The sequence below is a fragment of the Larus michahellis genome, chromosome 5 (assembly GCF_964199755.1).
Source record: "Larus michahellis chromosome 5, bLarMic1.1, whole genome shotgun sequence".
Classification (NCBI taxonomy): domain Eukaryota; kingdom Metazoa; phylum Chordata; class Aves; order Charadriiformes; family Laridae; genus Larus; species Larus michahellis.
Genome location: NC_133900.1, coordinates 58938845 through 58957804, shown reverse-complemented (window position 1 = coordinate 58957804; position 18960 = coordinate 58938845). Strand labels below are relative to the sequence as shown.

Sequence of the window (18960 nt, the reverse complement as noted above, 5' to 3'; positions counted from 1 at the left end):
GAGGTTTAAATGCTTTCTGTAGTATGAGGACATAAACGCAGCAGACTCCAAAACACATCTGCTTCATCCTTTGCAGATCACAAATCTTTTTTTGTTTCACGCTTTTTTTTTTTAATGGAACAGAGAAAATTAAAGGGTCATTTCATATCTTAAGCTTAATCACACAGAATAATAAAAATAAAACATTAAAATTTTATTAATAATGTCATTGTTCCAATATCCACTAAATAATTTGAGTGACCAGTCTCTCTGAACGCAGAATTAACTTGTTTTGTAAATTAGGAACTGAACCACAGAGTAGCCTGGTGATGAACTAAGGTTTACACAGGGTCTTGGTGGCAGGGTAGGAGCTACAGCCAAATATGAAGTACTAACCACCTTCCATGTCCCTGTCTTAATTTGTTAGTTATATATATATGCTACATGCAATCTAAAACTTACTTGCTTTCACTAGCCTGCTTTCATTTGAATGACTGCAGGGCTTGTGAACCTTGAATAACTGATAGACTTCATTGGCTTATATAAAGGCACCTGACACGCAACAGCTAGTGAAGTCTATTTTAATTGTCATAAAAGATACATGAAGTATTGCAAGATGAATGTTCCTCTCTTCTGGATGGAAATTTTTATATTCAAGACAGAGTAAAATTTGACATTAAATAGACATGAGTTTTTAGGAAAGCTGGAAAATAAAAGCTTCTACTGACAGCATTTCCACTGCAGTACTGTTATGTGGGAGGAATACACATCAAGACATTTTCTAACAAAAAACACACTTAAGAACAAGGGTGATAAGTTATAGATCACCACTTTTTATTGTATTTTTATGGTGGGTGCATTTACTCTTGTGTAGTGCTTGTTCTACTGTTGAGCTGAATTGAAAGAAAGTGTGTTGTCCACCCTTGTTCCAAAACACGTTTACTACATTTTGGACCTTATACCTTCAGAGACTGACCTAAATAGTTTGTGAGAAAGTAAATTGATAAGGCAGCCATGAAACTGGAGTCATTCATGCTTTATCCTTTCAGTTAGCCTCTTGCTTATCCTTTAAGCAAAGGAAAAATATTGCTGGTTATGGGAACACTGCGATAGTAAGCTATTCTAAATTTGATCTTGAAAACACACAACCTGCTCTTCTGCTCTTGCCCTACAACTACAGAACCAACCCACAGACACAATTTTAATTAACTATCTTATATTTATAGGTCAGATGTGAGAGTACATAGAAGTGATAACCACGCAGGAGGGACAGGGCAGTAGGTTGAAAATAACAGCAGGAAGGTTTTCTTTCCCCTGGCAGTCAGCTCTGTTAGAACAAACATTTCAACAAGTTTGCCTGCAGTACCAGCTCATTTTATTTTCTTTTCTCAGTGAAGGTGGTAGTTGGAACATAAGGCTACACATTCTTAGTTTTGCTTTTTTTTTTTAACATCTTTGCAAAAAACATTATTTACATGTTAGTCTGCAATGTAATTACAATAAAGTAACTATATCCTGGTGATGAAGAAGCATTGGGAATGCTTTACAGCTTTCTATTGTAATAAGTGTTCTTATCTAACAGACATTCATCTGAGCAAGAGACGGAAGGGGTCAGAGCCATGCCACGCTCCTGTATCTGGGAGCGGAGCAGGAGAGAAAGGAAGCAGCTTTGTCTGTATAAGTTGCAAGACAACCACCCTTCTTATCAGGGCTTATATCAATTTATTAAACTGCTTTATATAGTTTGCTTTTTATGTGTGTAAATTGCACTTAATTATCAAATAGTAACTTCTGAAGGATGCCTCCTGTATTGGTTTACACAGAGAACCAGTGAAATATTTGTGGTGGTCTCTTCTCAACATGGAGAAAAACCTGAACAGAAAAAAAATAATCCATAGCCAAGACTGTTGCTGCAGAAGTCTTGATGCCAAGTAAGCTAATGAATGTGAAAGCACAGGAAGAAACACAAAAGTATTGCCTTGCCCAACTCTTTTCGTTTGGGTGGGGTAGACGGATTAATATTATGTTTCTTTCAAACAGTATGCTCTTTCCTGTAACTTCTTGTTTATTGTAAGCAGAAAGCCCCTGAGTGATGTCTGTTGGTGTGAGCGGTGCCATCTGGAAAGCAGGCTTCTGACTTGTTTAGAATTCAATCCTGTTGGTTATATATCAGAGCAAGGAGATTAAGTGGTTAATTTTGCTGGGATGCTGTTTGCCTATTTTACAATAATATTTTTACAGCTTTCTGAAAAGACCGAGTACTAAATGAAAATTATTTTTCATTACGTGCCTTGTTTAGCCAGACAACATGTTACAATCTGGCATTAGTATTTTTTCCAAGTGGAGCTTGGCAGACAAAACTGTGGCATGGTGATGGAGAAAACTTACTTCATGGTTTGCTCTTGTTAAAATACATCCATTTTAATGAAAGCATTGGCTTGTAGCCTGTTCTTGTCTGGAAATAGTCCCAGTACCAGGGATGTTAAAGAATGTAAGTAGCCCTGTTCTTTGGGAGATTATTTGGAATCGGGTTCATTTCTTCCTTCCTCCCACCACTTGAAAAAGAGCTGATACTAAATGGCACCTCAGCTAGTGGGGCTGCCCGCCAGCTTCTTGTGTTATTAGGGAGAGGCTGAAATCTGTAACTTGGAGCAGATGCCAGAAAGCTTCTGAGAAAGCTTGTTTCAGATGGTTTCCTACGTTTGGAAACTTTGCTTCCTAACTGTACTCTCTCATGCTGTTTGTGCCCTCAATATGTATCTACCAAGCATCACAGTGTGTTTGGTCACCTTGTGGGGTAATGTGATACATACGGGTCAAGCTTTGGTGCTTGCTCTTGAGTTTGGATCTTCCTTTCTAACTACAATTCTAGGTTGACTGGTAAAGCTGTTATTCTGCATCAGTGATCTGTTGACCTTACCCATCCAACTCAAAGCATACAAGCTGTATTGACTTTTCTTTTTAAAACTCTTCCAAACTAATTTATGAGAAATCTTCTCATTATAAGTATCAGTTCTAGCCTCTGTCAGCTTTTCCGTTAAATTCCATTCATCAAGTGGCATGCAGCGTGATGCTTACAAACACTGGATGTCAGATAAAGCTCTGAAGATTATTCTTTTTCTTTACAATTGACTGGTGGAGCAATATGATGCTTTTGGAGGGGAAAAAAAATTGTTTACATCTGTATGTGTACACTACATGGGAAAGAAGAAAAAAATAAGGTGCCAGTGTGAAGCAGGACACAAAACAGGTTTATAATGGTTCTTTGTTTCTGCGTACTGTGTGTTTCTGTGTACTCCCAAGACTGAGGAATTGAGCTTTCAGATATACTGGACGTGTTTTAAAGGCAGGTTATTTTTTCAAAACTCTTGAAGAGGCTTCACTACTAAATAAAGAGGCTGCCAGGTGAAAGACTGGAGTGCTATCACAAATAAGAATGGTCATAGTACAAAAGCAGATCCATACTGCATGTTCCACATGTGCTCATATTTATCGTAATGAATACTCTCTATTGAGAAATTAATCCTTTGGAAGTAAATGAGAAAATGTGAACTTTATGTGTCATCCTGTGGCAGGTACCAAATAACAAGTAGTGGTAAATATGCTGAGGTGTAACACTGAGATGGAGTGTAAATATTGTAATGTATTAATTTCCACTGTTCTTGCAAAACACTTGGGTTTTTTTAGATATGATCCTTTAATTCTTCAACCACATATATCAATAATATATAAAATACTTTCAAATATTACTAGTAAACAATTTTCTTTATCAAATTAATTTATAGAGGGCATGAAGGAAGAACCTGAAGTGCTCTTTGAGGAACTGCTCGAGAGGGCCAAAGCTGGAGAACCAAAAGCACAAACGGAGGTAACTTTTATATGTGCTTTGTCAAGTCTTGTTTGCTCTTAATTCCAAAAATAGCACTGCCTGCTGTAGAACTATTATCTCTTCTTTACTTGAACTGTCTGTTTTGATCTTAAACTATTCAAAGAAAGGTGATGCCAGATGGTTTCTCCGCCTTGAGAAATGCAGCTTGCTTGGGAGTGTTACTGGCTTCAGGTCCGACTCTTGAGTAAGCCTTTAGGACACATGAAAATGAGGAGGGTAGGCTGAGAGCATGGAGAAGGTACAGAACTGCTTTTTGTTTTTTTTAAAAGTATGTGCCAAAGAGTTACTGGTGGAGGTGTGCAGATAAGGGACTATTAAACGCTGTTGGTTCAGCACTGCACTATATACAAAAAGATACCAGGACTCAGGGGATGGACTCTGTGGAAGAAACTGCCATTGAGATACTTCAGGAGTAACAGAGATTTGTTGATGTTTTGCTCTTAGACCCTTTCTCTGTTGAATTAACACATTTTAGAAAAGAAGCCCCTCCTTCTCTATTGAAATTAGCTATGTTTAGTTGTGTGATAGCAGATATAATCAAATTAATAATGGCAGTTCTGTCCCTGTATGTGTTAGCACTTCAGGTGTCCCTTGGGTTTTAGAAAAATGGTACCAGTTTTCTACTGCATTCCATTGTCTGGTGTATTGGTCTAGTATAAATAGCTTAAAATTGTTTAGAAGGGGTTTAATTCGCATTTAACTTGACTATTGTTTTGCTTGAACATTCTTCTCCAGCTCCAGCTTTGATGGCAAAAGGGAATGGTTATGGTCTGCTGCATGCTTGGTGTGGTTTGGGTTTTTCCCCAAGGATCACAAGTCTTTTTGCAAATAAAAAGGTGGGGATTGGAAAGTAATGCTTTTAAAGGTGGCTTTAAAAAATAACAAAAAAAATATGGTAATGCCAGGCTCTATCCCACGCTCCATTGCAACTTGTTTGAGGGGCAGGTTGTCCTTGGAGTTGTAACCCGAGAGTACCAAATTCCTCACCTTTGAAACAGCCGGTGGCTTTGCAGAGGATGAAGCTTTAGCCTTGAGGGACTATAAAATACACATTTTGGCTCTATTCCTCCACACAAAAGAAAGCAAACCCCATAGATATTCTTTCAGGGTATAACTTTCAGTTGCGTAAGAAATACCTTATGTAATCTAAGCCTATGTTGCATGCATAGATACATGTATAGATAATATATTATTTTTTTATCCTTCTCAATTCATTCCACCTGTACTCCCTTCCTTTAGCTGTTTAACTGTGTACACTTTCTATTCCCATGGAATGATAGGATTCTTTTCATAAAGAGATCCAGCATATAATTTTGTTTCATATACACTCAGGATAAATTGACTGCCTGACAAGGAACCCCAAATACAGTTGTTTCTTTTCTGTGCAATCAAATTGCTTGTGACTTGTGGAGAGGGAGTTAACTTTTAGTTTTAAAACCCTAAAAAAAATGATTTCTTCTCCATTGTTGAATATGTCCCTTTAGAATCAGTTAAAAAATCTGGTTTTATTTCTTACCTTTGTAGGAGTAAGAATGAGAAGCTGAGATGGCACTGTTGTGCTGTTTGCTAACAATTACAAAGTCAAACACACGAAATCACTTGGTTCACTGACTTGTAGTTATTACTATGAGTTTATTCAAAAATAACCCTGCTATGACTATGGAAATAAATGCACCCTGAGTGGCTGTCAACCTGTATTACTGTAGCTTTATGTAGTTTCTTTATTGAGAAATAACTGTGCAGCAATTATGTAAATGAGACGCCCACAGCTGGAATTCTGTAATGGAGAAAAGGCAGCTCTGTGTCTTCACCGGAGGATCTCTGCAAGGGGACTGCTCGAGATAAATGCCTTGGTCAGCAAAGCTCACAGGTGAAAGCAACCTTTGGAGAAGTACAGTATGAAGATCTGTGTTAAGGCATTACCAACTATGACTTCATTTCACAGTTTTAGCTCATGGAAGAGAATATCTCATTGTTTAAATGACAAATCTGAGGTTAATGCCTTTTCCCATCAGCTCTTCCTCCTTTGACTGCTGTGGGCTGGAGCTTTGCAGCCATCTTCAGGTGCTTCCATGTAGGAGCTTTGCTCTGACAGAGGAAGGTGGCTGTTGCACAGTGTTGCATGGTGGCTTGTTAGCAAGAGAGGTGGTAGACTTTCCAGTAGTATTTCATGGAAAGTCTTGATGTTTGTTATGGAAAATAACAGGAACCTCCTGTTGTGGAGGCGGGTTTTTTGCTACCAAAATTTTTAACATACACAAAAGCTTGTAATTTTATAATCAAAATAAAGGAAAAATACTTTCTGGTTGCTCAGATTTCAGAGGTGGCTTCTGTAGGTTTTTTTTGGAGGGCATAGATGATTAAATCTTAATGCTGAATTTAAGGGGGGGGACGGGGGACAACAACAACAACAACAACCACACCAAAAAATCACCCTCAGCCCCACTGAAAAACCTCAAACAACAACAACAACAAAAATAGCTAAACACAAAAAAAACCCCACAGGCAAACCAAAAAACACTTCTATCACAAAACAGGTGACACACTTTCGTTTTGCTTGTGCAGTAGCCTTGTGCAATATGATTAATTCCAAAATCTGCTAGTTAATGTTGCGATATGAGTTTCTATATCCAAGAGATCCTTACAAACCTAAGAGCTGCGTCATTAAGTGTCACTGCTCTTGAAGCTTTGCTCAAAATTTAAATGGCTATAAATATAAACATGCTCAAGAAACAGCTGTTCTTGTCAGAGGATGTTATTTACCATGTAACTTGTTCAAGCAATTCCTTTCTATGATAAGCATATTCCTTTCCTATGATAAGCAGAAGTGTTTCATGCTATTGCATAAATATATTTGCTAGGATATTATCATATAGTTTGGTTTTATAGAAGGAAGAAAGAAGGTAGTGTGTTTTATTATCCGTAAAACAGTAATACAGGCAACTGCTCGATAATTTCTGTAATCCTGAATAGGAGAATTTCTACAGGGTATTTCACTTAATTTGTGTGATGCATAAGCAGTATTAGTTTTATTCCATTCACTAATTAATTTGCTTTGCCCTTCAATGGCTAAACTGCTATGAGTCAGGGTTTTCACTGCTGAAGTCTCCTTCTATGTCAGGCCCTTTGTCAATAACTTCATCTGAATTTCTGAATGTCAGTGGTACCAGGTTATTGCACTTAATTTTTGTGTTTCTGAAATGAGGATAACAGTGTTGTCTGAGTATCGTCATAGGAGGAAAAGAATTCAAGAAAACATAGAATTCAAGAAAACTTTTAACACTGAGCTTTACCTGATCCTGCTAAATGTCCGAAGACCAGCAGCAACTAATTCATTGACCTGGCCAAATGTGTTGCAATTCCTTCTTGCTTCCAGTTCTGGAAACTGATCTTTCCCTGAAGAAGATCGACTTACAGCTATGTTCTTTAGTGCTAGGAGCAAATGTTTTGACCTTGTGTTCAGAGAGAATTTATTCTAGTTGAGTTACAGGGGGTGGGAGGACAGAGACAGACAGTAGAGTATATTTAAGTAACTGAAGGAATTCTGTTCCCGTCTTATTTTAGGTGGGGAAACACTTCTTAAGATTAGCAGAAGAGCAGGATGAAGAACTTAACAATTGTAGTGCGGTTGACTGGTTCATCCTTGCTGCTAAGCAAGGTCGAAGAGAAGCTGTCAAACTGCTGCGTAGATGCCTGGCAGACAGAAGAGGTATGGGTTCTCTGAGACATTTTACTTGCACTTCCCACTTTATCTGAAATAACGCTACATTCGTTTTAACACTGAAAAGAGGGGTTAAAATACAATGGGAATGTTCATGGCAAGATTACAGGAGTAGTTCCTGACAGCCTCAGCCTGTTCAAATAGGTAATTTAAAAAGCATTAATTACTGATACTACTCATAAAAGCATTTATATTCATTACTTGCTTCAATTTCTTCATGGAATTCATGATTGTTCTTCTCTTCCCCACCTTTCATTGAAGTTTCTTTTCTTTGACCATGAAGGTCATACATAACCACACACCGCCTACATATCTGATGTTGTTTCATTCTTTGCCCCTCTGCAACCTTTCTCTTAATTGGTCTTTTTCACTTCCTTCATGCTACTTCCCACGCTTGGAATGGTGTCCTCACATCTGCCAACTATCTGAACTCTTATTTAAAGAAAAAAAGAAACTAAAAATACCCTTTCACTAAATTCTTGCTGACTTTTACATGTCACATGCGCATCCATACCACCTTTTGCCTGAACTGCTGTACTTCAAAAGTTGAAGCAAGACATAAAGTGTCTTGTGCAGTCTTTGGAGCACAGTTTAAAGTTAAGCAATGTGATTAGATTGTGATAAGCAAAGGGGACAGAAGGGCATTTGAGTAATTTACTCTAGATGTGAATGAAACTTGAGAAGTTTCGGACTAAACTGAGAAAAATAAGTTGTGGGCAACTGTGTCATTTCTGCATGGGTGTGGGATAATAGTATATAATGTTTTTTTTTTCTTTTCTTGAGGCATCACTTCTGAGAACGAGCAAGAAGTGAAAAAATTATCATCTGAGACTGATTTGGAGAGAGCTGTGAGGAAAGCTGCCTTAGTCATGTATTGGAAATTAAACCCAAAAAAGAAGAAGCAATTAGCAGTTTCTGAACTGCTGGAAAACGTTGGGCAAGTTGACAATGAAGGTTTGTTTATGAACTGATTTACGGTATTGGTAAAATACATACTTACAAGCAGAATACAGCAAGAAAGTTAAAGATTCTATAAACAATCAGACACGAGATAAAAGTAAATGTATGACGTACTTAAGAAAAAGTAACAATGTTAACAACTGTAAGTCTCTTTTAATACTGTGTTCTCTGGACCAATAAAATTAGTTCAAAAAGGCCCGCCAACTCTTGCTTTAAGTTGTAATTCCGTTAAGCACTCATACAAGCGACCAAGTATTAAAAATATCTTCATTTGACACTTGCTGTCCTTGGAAAATAAATCTTTTATGGCTTTGACTTTTTTCCTTAACAGCATCCTGATGATATCTTACTAGATATTTCAATTTACAAACCTAGTCTTCAAGATGCCTGGCTCACTCCACCATTATGTCAGTATGTGTTAGCTATGTCAATGCCTTTTCTAATAAAGTAATAGGAATACAGAAAGCTATATAGCCACCTCTTACCTGTTTATAGGTATATTTGTCTCTTCCTGACTTTGAAGAGGTACCATTCTCCAGATATCGCAGCTTAAAGAACATTCCAGTTATTGTTTGATCACTTTAATTGACTGCTTTGACTTTCCATAAACTTCTGTTATTGAACCAGATGGTGAGAAGCAACCTGGCCCCGTCCCAAAGTCGGTGCAGAAGCAGAGAAGAATGCTGGAGCGATTAGTGAGCAGTGAATGTAAGTGCATGCTGCTGTTTTCAATCTTCGCCTGTGGTTTTGGTTTCTATTTTGTTTTGCTAAGCAATTTTGTGCTGCCAGAGGTAAGACTTTATAACAAGTTTGGATTGCTATAAACTAATAGTGTCAATTTATTATATGTGCAAGATAAATAACTGATCTGCATGTGAACTCACCGAAGACATCACCATTACAATCAAATTGTCAGTGATTAGTATACTAAAAGGAGTTTGCGTGTCATTTGTTGTATTTATATTCTTGTCCTTTCAGCACTTACCAGTCTATTCAGCAAAAAAAATTTTGCACTTTCAATAATCTTTTTTTTTAGTTCTGAACTGTAGTAAGCTTTCTGATTACAATAAAGGGAACTAATTATGAAACCATTTAATGCAGACAGATCCTTCATTCTATTTGCCTTGCTTCTGTTTGCCATTGCCTTATAATTAATGTTTGTCTTTTCATATTTGTTCAAGCATTGATATAGGAAAGATGCACCAAGATATTTCTTTCATAACTTAGGGTCAGCTTAGTTCATATAGTGGGGAGAATTAAACCGCTCAACACACACAGGATCAGACTTGTAGACCTAAATCTGTGAGTTTTCTAAGATATGGTGGGGTCTTGGAATTGAAATAAAATTCTGCCTAGCCTCGCATACCTAAGAAATGCTGATATGCTGCTGAGCCTTCAGGAGGAAAGTCAAATTGTTAAATTAAGAAAATGAACTACAAGCAGCATGTGTAGTTTTTCAAGAATGTTATCTAACATAAGGTTCAATTAATCATTGTGGGGGGAAAAAATCTCACTTTCTTGAAATGCAGCAGGTCTTATGAAATAGTTCATGTGCAATTTAGATCAGTTCTTGAAGAGCACTTTAAAATGTCACAAAGCATGTTACTTACTAATACATCTGTAGTTGAGAATACGTGTAACTAAATCGTTTTATGTGGATTAGTGAGCCAAATCTAGGGGGTTGCAGGTTTAAGCTCCTTGAAAGATTAGATTTACATTTCATTAGGTCAGTTTGGCCTTTACCTTCAAGGATTGTGTTTGTTACACAGGTGACTTCTGAAAATAACATTCCTAAGAAGAGTGGAGCATTTCAGTTTCACATTAACTTTCACAGAAGTAAAAGAGGAGGGATGCGTGCCTGTGTGTACGAGTTAGGGAGTAGGTGATGGGAGAAATAGTATTTAGGAGACTAAGCTTCTGGTCCTATAAAAACTTTGGTGAGAGTAAGAACAGCTGTTCTTACAACTCTTTGCCACTTCTGGAAAGCTAGAAATAGTCGTTCAAGGGTAAGACTGTTGTGTTTCATGGTCTGCTAATTGTATCGTAACAAAGTTGTATCTGGGTTCATTGGAGCTACGTTCCATTGGTGCTTAAGGGATGACACTAGTGTTCTTTCCATCCCTTAGCTGAACTGGCACGTGCCGATAGAGCGTGAGTGCAAAGCAAGTCATTTTGTTCTCAATTCTTCAGTAATTCAAAGGGTGTCAGAAAAGGAACTGGCAATTTTTTATTTTTTTTTTTTGGAAGGCTTAAATGGCAGATAAAATAACAGGAGAGTAAATGAACCTACATGTAAGCGTAGGCAGAAATTGATGTGCATATTTTTCTTTTTCTACGGTGGATGGGGGAGGCAGGGGAATTTGTCATAACCAAATTGAAGAAAAAAAATCTATGAATAATAAAGTACAATCTACAACATACGTGTTTTACATCAATTTAAGAGACACTTGGGTGACAAAATACTAATAACATTTAAAAACGAAAAGTTTTCATCAAACACTTAAAGTAGGAGTTAAGCTGTTCGCCCTTCTCTAGAGAGCTTTTATCTCTTCATAGCTGAACAAGACAGCTGTTACTCCCCAGCATTTACTTCTCTGATCTTCTGAGTTTCTCCATTTATCTTGCCAGCGGGAGATTCTTCCTTCAGTTTTATACATTGCCAATACTTGGAAGATAATTTGCAGATATCTGATCTGGGCTATCCTTAGTGGAGGTATAAACAGAAGATTAGAGCTGGTATTGTCGATGGACAGTTGTTGCATGCTTGAGAGTGTACATGTCATTACATTTGATAGGCCATCTATACATAGTAAGTTGATAACTCCTTCCCTCTCTGGATGTGCCACCATCCTGTAAAAGTGCCATTAAGGAATTTTTGTGAGGTTCTAACTATGCTCATTCCACACCAAAAAGATTGTCTTACCACTCTATATATTATCACAATAAGACAAGAAGTATAGATGACACATTTGGTATTAGGCTTGATCTGAACTGCACCAAGACAGCTAAGGAGGCTCACTGATTTCTTTCTGTTGCCTTACAGCCTGTGAATGATAAGAATAGTTAGCAAAAATAAATCCTTTATTGTTTCTTGGGAGGCATGTCAGATGGTATTTTGTGGGACATATGGGTTCATGTAATGAGGGGGGAAAAAATAAAAACACAAGTTCAAGCAAAAGGCAACATCCATGTTGCGAGATTAAAGCAAAAACTGTTTTTCTGTTGAATTCTTTTAGCATCCCCGTAGCAGCTATCTTGACACAAATACTTTATTTTGTTCTGTATCTACAGTATTTTCAATGCTGATTTATTTATATGTAAACTTCTGTAAATGTAGCATTTTTTTTAAATTAAAAAATAGTAGGCTCAAACCCACTGATCCTCTGATTTAGAATTTATTGAAGCTGTTCAGTTTTCTTTCTCTTTAAAATCTTGAATTAGTATTAAGCAGTCCAGCTTTCATATCCTTGTATCAGCTGACTAGCTAAACTTACTGTGTAGGAGGTGTGTTACAGATTTTTGTCATTCAGAACTCTTTCTATCTACAGCAATGTCACTTGCTTTAGTGTATAGCAAAAGGTTGCCGTTAATTATCCTCCTTTACAAATGACATCAAGCTTGTCTGCCATAGAAACTAGCTAATCCATGCTAATGTAAGGCTGTGAAAAGAGACTGAAGCAGCATATAAATCATCTTCTGTCTTACAGCATCCCTAGAGTTTTCGGAAGTAACCTCTTGCCTCCCTTCTACTCAGAGGGGGGGATAAGGATCTTCCAGGGCAGAGTGATAAATTTTGTCTCTGTGTACAACTGCGCAAAGTATATTCTGTTGCTGGCTATCTGGCTTAGATCACAGTTGATACAGTTTGTATAGCCACATAGCGCATTAAATTAATACACTGTAAGTAATCTGTATTTAGTCTTGTAGATATGAATAATTGGGCGTTTCCCATAATTATGTGTGTAACTTCTGAACTCAGAAAAAGGACTGTTAAATGCCAAATCAAAAGCCAGTTTTCCAGTTAATAAAGTACAGATAATTCATTGCTATTCCTGTACAATCCTTTATTTTCAATGTGGCTTCTAGTTAAAGATTTCTCTCTAGAAGTAACGAAAGATATAATAACTTCTGATTTAAAACTGTGTGACCTAATCCAGTAGTCTTTTTTTTTCCTTGGAATACTTGCAGATACACTACTCTCTCTCACTCTGTGCTCCTGCGTACTGATAATATAAACTTACCTGCTGGTCTGGCAAGATTTAGAGTAGTCATATACTGCTGGAACAAGCAGCTTGTTTTCAGCACAGATTTCAGAACAAGTTGCAAGGTAAGCCTGTGTTGTCAGTAGTTCAGTTTTTGAGGCCCAGAGTAGCTCATCTTTAATACCAGGAAAGAAAATTCCAACTCATAATCTGTACAGTGTTGTAGTGATACTGTTTACTCAAAGTCTTCATTTTATCTTTTAGCTAAAAAATTTATTGCTTTGGATGACTTTGTTGAAATTACCAAGAAGTATGCAAAGGGAATCATCCCATCTAACCTGATTATGCAGGAAGAGGAAGACGACGAATTGGCAGGGAAGACTCCTGAAGAGTTACCCCTGCGACTGAAGGTAAAAAGACAATACTGAACAGGTTATGTTGAAAAGCTCTTAAGTCACGCATTTCAGACAAGATGGAGGTGACTTGCATTTGACTCTCAAAGCTGAGGTTTAGTCTATATAGGTCACTACAAGAATTCTTGATATCATTTCTTTTTGGACTTCACCTATAAGTTTACAGTTTCATGTATATGAGGCATATATTTAAGAAAAAGGGATAACGATTTTCCCTCACAGAGGGCAGTCTACCTTCATTACATTTCAGTGAGAATTTAAATGTCCCTATCATAACTGCTGTATTTTTTTAATTATAGATGTTATATGCTTCATATCTTTCGTACTTAAACAGGAGCAAGCAGGTGGGAAAAATTATCCATAGCCTCAAGGTGTGAAAAGGTTCTGTTATGAAGGAATTCAAGAATAGTGGAATTTGCTGTTAGTGATTTTTCTGTATAGATACTCTTCTAGGTAGTGAAAGGAGAAGGGAAAATTAAGGTGCGTCCATTCAATACTGGTGTAAATTTCAAGCAAGATAGTTGAAAGTTTCAGGCAAGGGCGTTTCTAGCTGCTGATGTGAGAGTTTTGTTTTTGTTATAATTGTTGTAATTTTGTTGTCCCCAGTGTCATATGGAGGGGTGGGGAAAAAAAGCGGGGGGGGCAGGTTGAGTGGGGTATCTCTTTCCAGTCTTTGGATAACTAATATTCTGAAGGAGATGCGTTCATGAAAAACACAGACATCTTTGCTGAAGCATTCTTAGCCTTTTCCTTGAACTAATTACTATAAAAGCATAAGTTCTGGGAAAAACATAAAAACTATCTTTTTATGGGGGAAGGAAGATTGTTTGCAGCATCTGATGTGCAGATGCAACATGTGTTTGAAAAATCCTGGACCTTTTCATTGGTCTTGTGTAAAGTGTGTTGTTGGCCATAAGGAGAGGATTTGATTCAGCAGTTCCACTGTTGTCTGGTGACTGTATTGGAAAATGGCGCATGGGATAGGTAGAATTTTTAAATCCTCTACGGTTACTGTTGTGGGGTTAAAAGAATCCATAAACATGTAGTAATTATAGTTAAAGATATTTCTGCTGCTTCCAAACCAGATTTTGACAGCTGCATCCCTAGGTGTTTGGGAGGAATTGTTTTAAAGATAAACTATAGCTGTAAAGACTTCCTGTTAGTGCATATGAATTATATACACCACTTCCTGTAGTGTATATGCATATCAGAAGGTATAGCATAGTCCTTGCAAAACAGTGACAGTTAAGTGCTTTAAAGCTGCAGTACTCACAGCTCAAGTAATGACTTAAGACAGTACAGGACTGCAGCTGTGTAGTTTATCTTCGGTATGAAGTTAGCGGAGCAGAGTATTTGACTAGGAAGCCATTTAATTGTATGTGTCAAAGGTAATGAAATACATCTTTCCTGAAATCAAAATCGCCTCTGAGCTTCATCTGACTGAATTAATCAAAATAGAGCTAATAATCTCAGACAAAGTAATCTCATTTTATTGGCAACATTTGTCTGAAATATAAATCTCTTCATGTCAGCTGAGGTTAGACAACTGACTGCTGCTGCTTCAGCTAAGAATATCTGATGTAAAGATATGAAAATGCTCATAAATAAAATTCTTCTTTCTCTCTTTCCAGGTTGTAAAATATCCGCTTCATGCCATTATGGAAATTAAAGAATACCTTATAGATATTGCATCAAAGGCAGGAATGCATTGGCTGTCCACCATTGTTCCAACTCACCATATCAATGCTCTCATCTTTTTCTTCATCATCAGTAATCTGACAATTGATTTTTTTGCCTTCATTATTCCATTAGTCATATTCTATTTGTCCTTCATTTCTATGGTGATTTGCACACTGAAAGTCTTTCAGGACAGTAAGGCTTGGGAAAACTTCCGCGCTTTGACTGACTTACTGCTTCGGTTTGAACCCAACCTAGATGTTGAGCAAGCTGAGGTGAACTTTGGATGGAATCACTTAGAGCCATACATTTATTTTTTACTCTCGGTATTCTTTGTCATTTTTTCCTTCCCTATAGCAAGCAAAGATTGTATACCATGCTCAGAGATAGCTACCGTCTCGGTTTTCTTCACAGTGACAAGTTACATGAGTTTAAGCACATGTGCAGAACCTTACACACGAAGAGCATTAATGACTGAGATAGCAGCAGGTTGCTTATCTCTATTGCAGGTATTGCCTGGGAATTTTGGCTACTTGAAATTCTTAGGTAAAACCTTCTTTACTGTTCCTGTAGGCCATTTCTTTGTGATAAACGTAAGCATCCCATGCCTTCTGTTTCTGTACTTGTTCTATCTTTTCTTTAGAATGGCACAACTACGGAACTTCAAAGGCACCTACTGCTACCTGGTCCCGTATCTGGTCTGCTTCATGTGGTGCGAACTCTCTGTGGTCATTCTGCGGGAGTCCTCTGGCATTGGGCTTGTGCGTGCATCAATCGGTTATTTTCTGTTTCTCTTTGCGCTCCCAGTGCTAGGTGTAGGCATCGCACTGATGTGTCTTATCCATTTCATTAAGTGGTTTGTGTCTCTGGAGCTTGTGAAAATTGTAGTGACTCTGGTTTTGTGTGCTGTTCCTTTGCTCTTGCGATGGTGGACGAAGGTTAACTTCTCTGTGGTTGAAATGGTTAAATCCCTCACTCGAAGCTCGATTGTGAAACTCATTCTGGTGTGGATTACAGCCGTAGTGTTGTTCTGTTGGTTCTATGTGTATCGATCAGAGGGAATGAAAGTTTACAACTCCACCTTGACATGGAATCAGTATGCTTTCCTCTGCGGACCCCGGTCTTGGAAGGAGACTAACATGGCACGTACTCAGATTTTATGTAGTCACCTGGAAGGACACAGAGTGACATGGACTGGGCGGTTCAAGTATGTGCGTGTCACGGAAATCGACAATAGTGCAGAATCTGCAATAAATATGCTTCCACTTTTTATTGGCGATTGGATGAGATGCTTGTATGGTGAAACCTACCCTCTTTGTGACCCCAAAAATGTTACGCTGGAGGAGGAAGAATTGTGTCGTCTCAAGTATTTGACAAAGCATAACTGCCACATGAAAATGTTTGATCGGTACAAATTTGAAATAACTGTGGGCATGCCTTTCAGTAGCAAAAATGGAACCAAGTCTATAGAGGAGGATGATATAACCAAAGATATTGTGCTGAAGGCAAGCAATGAGTTTAAAAAAGTGTTGTTGAACTTGAGGCAAGGAAGCATAATTGAATTCAGCACAATTCTGGAGGGTCGTCTTGGCAGTAAATGGCCTGTCTTTGAACTGAAAGCAATCACTTGCTTGAATTGCATGTCTAAACTCTTACCTGCAGGAAGGCATGTGAAAATAGAGCATGACTGGAGGAGCACAGTGCATAAAGCCATTAAATTTGCTTTTGATTTTTTCTTCTTCCCATTCCTGTCAGCTGCATAATGAGTTCTTGTATTGGTTCAGTGGTATCTTCAGTGTACGCTGCATTTACACTACCAAAGGTTTGGCTGCTTAAAAGGAGGGGGAAAAAAAACAAAACACCACCTTGCTGTAGCAATGCTCAAAATGTATGCTGATGTAGAGCATTGGCTGAGTTTTATAAGTGTACACACCGTATCCTGACTTTAAACCCTGTATGACTGAAGTAATATATACTAGTCTAGTATCGTAAATGAATGCAGGAGGTTGCTGCTGACTAATTGCATGGAGACTGTTTTGTCCAAAATGGATATATATTTGCCTGTGGTACGACACTTAGATGCATTCATTGCTCGATGTTAAAAGCACTTTACTCTTTAAATATTCACAACGTGCCCATTTGTATTTTCACAGGTATGACTTAGAATAGGTAGCTGACAACAGCTTATGTTGCATATGTTGCTTGTATTTATTTGGTGTTTTCTAGAAAAAAAAAAAGTGATCTTATAGTCAGTACCTCGTGGTGATATCTGCCTACAGAACTTACTGTTTCACTATTTGTCCAGAAGATAGTGACTTTAATGGTTTGGTTTCGTTTTGTTTTTTTTGGAAGGGCACACCAGTTCACACCCCAGCAAGGTTGTAAAAAGTCCTCAAGCTTCCATTTTGCATTAAATATTCTGTACAAAATATTCTGTTTGTTCTGATTGGTTATGATAGCTACATATATGACACTACAATATAATCCATGCTGGAGTGTGAAGGACAAGCACCAGAGAGCAAGGCTGGTATTGAGATGGTAATGGACAAGCCAAAGCAACTGAAAATAGTACCTAAAAATCTGCAGTGGAAACTGAAATAGTAAGTTTGTATAACGGTTTGTATTGTGCAAATAAACTTGATACAAACTTGAATTAAACGGGTACAACATTTGTTCATTATGCTTTGGTATTGTGAGCAGTCGTTTATGTTGCACTGATAACAACTTTGACTGAAAAATACCATTTGGAATGTTTAAAATTTTTAGATCTGAGATACTTGCAGTTGTACTTCACATTATTTCAAGCTATCAGTAAAATTGGAGTACACCAGGTGAAGTTTTTGTAGCTGTGAAATCTAGATGTGCTCCTTACCCCTGCTTTCACTGGGACTTACTACCTTTTTTGACCATTGGATGACAGTGTTTCGCAGATCCATCACGCTGTTTCCCTGGCTGCTCTTCCACTGATGGTGCATTATTAGGTCCTACTTGCCTTTGCGTATGTCGTCACTGGGGGGTTGGGGCAGGGTGGACCATTATCAGTGGAAACTCTTGATAGAGAAGGGGAAGGTTTGGGGAAAATGAGGCACCTGGCTGCACTCTGACTATGAGCACCCTCCTGATCATCACCCTGGGCTGCAGCTGGGAGGAAGCCGAAAGCACCTACAGGGGTGTTGCCTGGTTCCCAGCCAAGCCTGACGCTGCAGGGCAGAAGCCACTGCCATCCAAAGCCACGTAGTCGTGTTTGAGCCCATCAGAAAATCTATAAAGTAGAATTGTGTCTTCCAGGTGCTTCTATTTTGAAAACTGTCAGCCATCTCTCTGTTTCCACCTGGGGAAAAGAAATGCTGTAAGGTAGCAGGTAAATGCAAATTTTGACGTAGTTTCACTTTCCTGCTTCCATTTTGGCTGAAAATGAGCCAAATTTAGCCCTTTCTCCTCCTTTCATTAGAACGTCCATAGGCTCCTTTGAAATATCTAAGTATTCTTCCTGGCTCTGAAACTTGAGCACAAAAGATGCGGATTATTTTTTTTCCTTATATACACATAATTGTGAAACTTCTATTCACATGTTTGTCAGGAGAAAAAAGGCAACGGTCTTGATATTCAGAACTAGTGTTAAAAATTCTTCTGTTTTTAGCTTTTACTCTTTGTAAGGATGTCAATTTACTGACTTGCTGTGGTGCATTTTGAAGAAGTTATTACATACCCTGAAAAGGACAAATTGACTGAAGTCAGATGTGGGAAGTCTTGCAAGAAGAGGGAGAGTATTTTCTTGATTTCTTTAGAAAGAGTTGCTTTTTAAGACGAGAAAAAGTGTTACTCTAGGTACCTCAGTTCCCGGCTATAACATATTATCGATATTATTGTTATGAGGCTTAACTCCAACAACTCTGAGACTTCTCATTCAGCCTTTTCTGAGCAAATTATATGGGGATATTGGCATATAACTGTTATTACATTTGCAGATTTAGAATTATTGGCTAAAACTCTCCAGTTCCTTAGAAGGGGGGGAGCTCCCTCAAGGATATTGATACCGGTACTGGTCAAGTTCCAAGTTATACAATTCCCCTTTATGCACTTAGGTGAAAAACAACCCCTAAATTAGCTAGATCCTGG

General features: G+C 37.9%; 1 protein-coding gene across 3 annotated transcripts in view; it reads left to right on the top strand.

The window, feature by feature from the left end:
- The window catches only part of WFS1 (wolframin ER transmembrane glycoprotein), a 62015-nt gene extending 44494 nt beyond the window's left edge, over positions 1–17521 (top strand). For all 3 annotated transcript variants that reach the window (XM_074587573.1, XM_074587574.1, XM_074587575.1), the window contains 6 exons: positions 3765–3847; positions 7433–7577; positions 8373–8543; positions 9177–9257; positions 13016–13161; positions 14796–17521. In XM_074587573.1, the coding sequence (XP_074443674.1) occupies positions 3765–3847; positions 7433–7577; positions 8373–8543; positions 9177–9257; positions 13016–13161; positions 14796–16604 (2435 nt within the window). In that variant the 3' untranslated portion in view covers positions 16605–17521. The remainder of the gene's footprint in view (positions 1–3764; positions 3848–7432; positions 7578–8372; positions 8544–9176; positions 9258–13015; positions 13162–14795) is intronic.
- The last annotated feature ends 1439 nt before the right edge of the window (positions 17522–18960 follow it).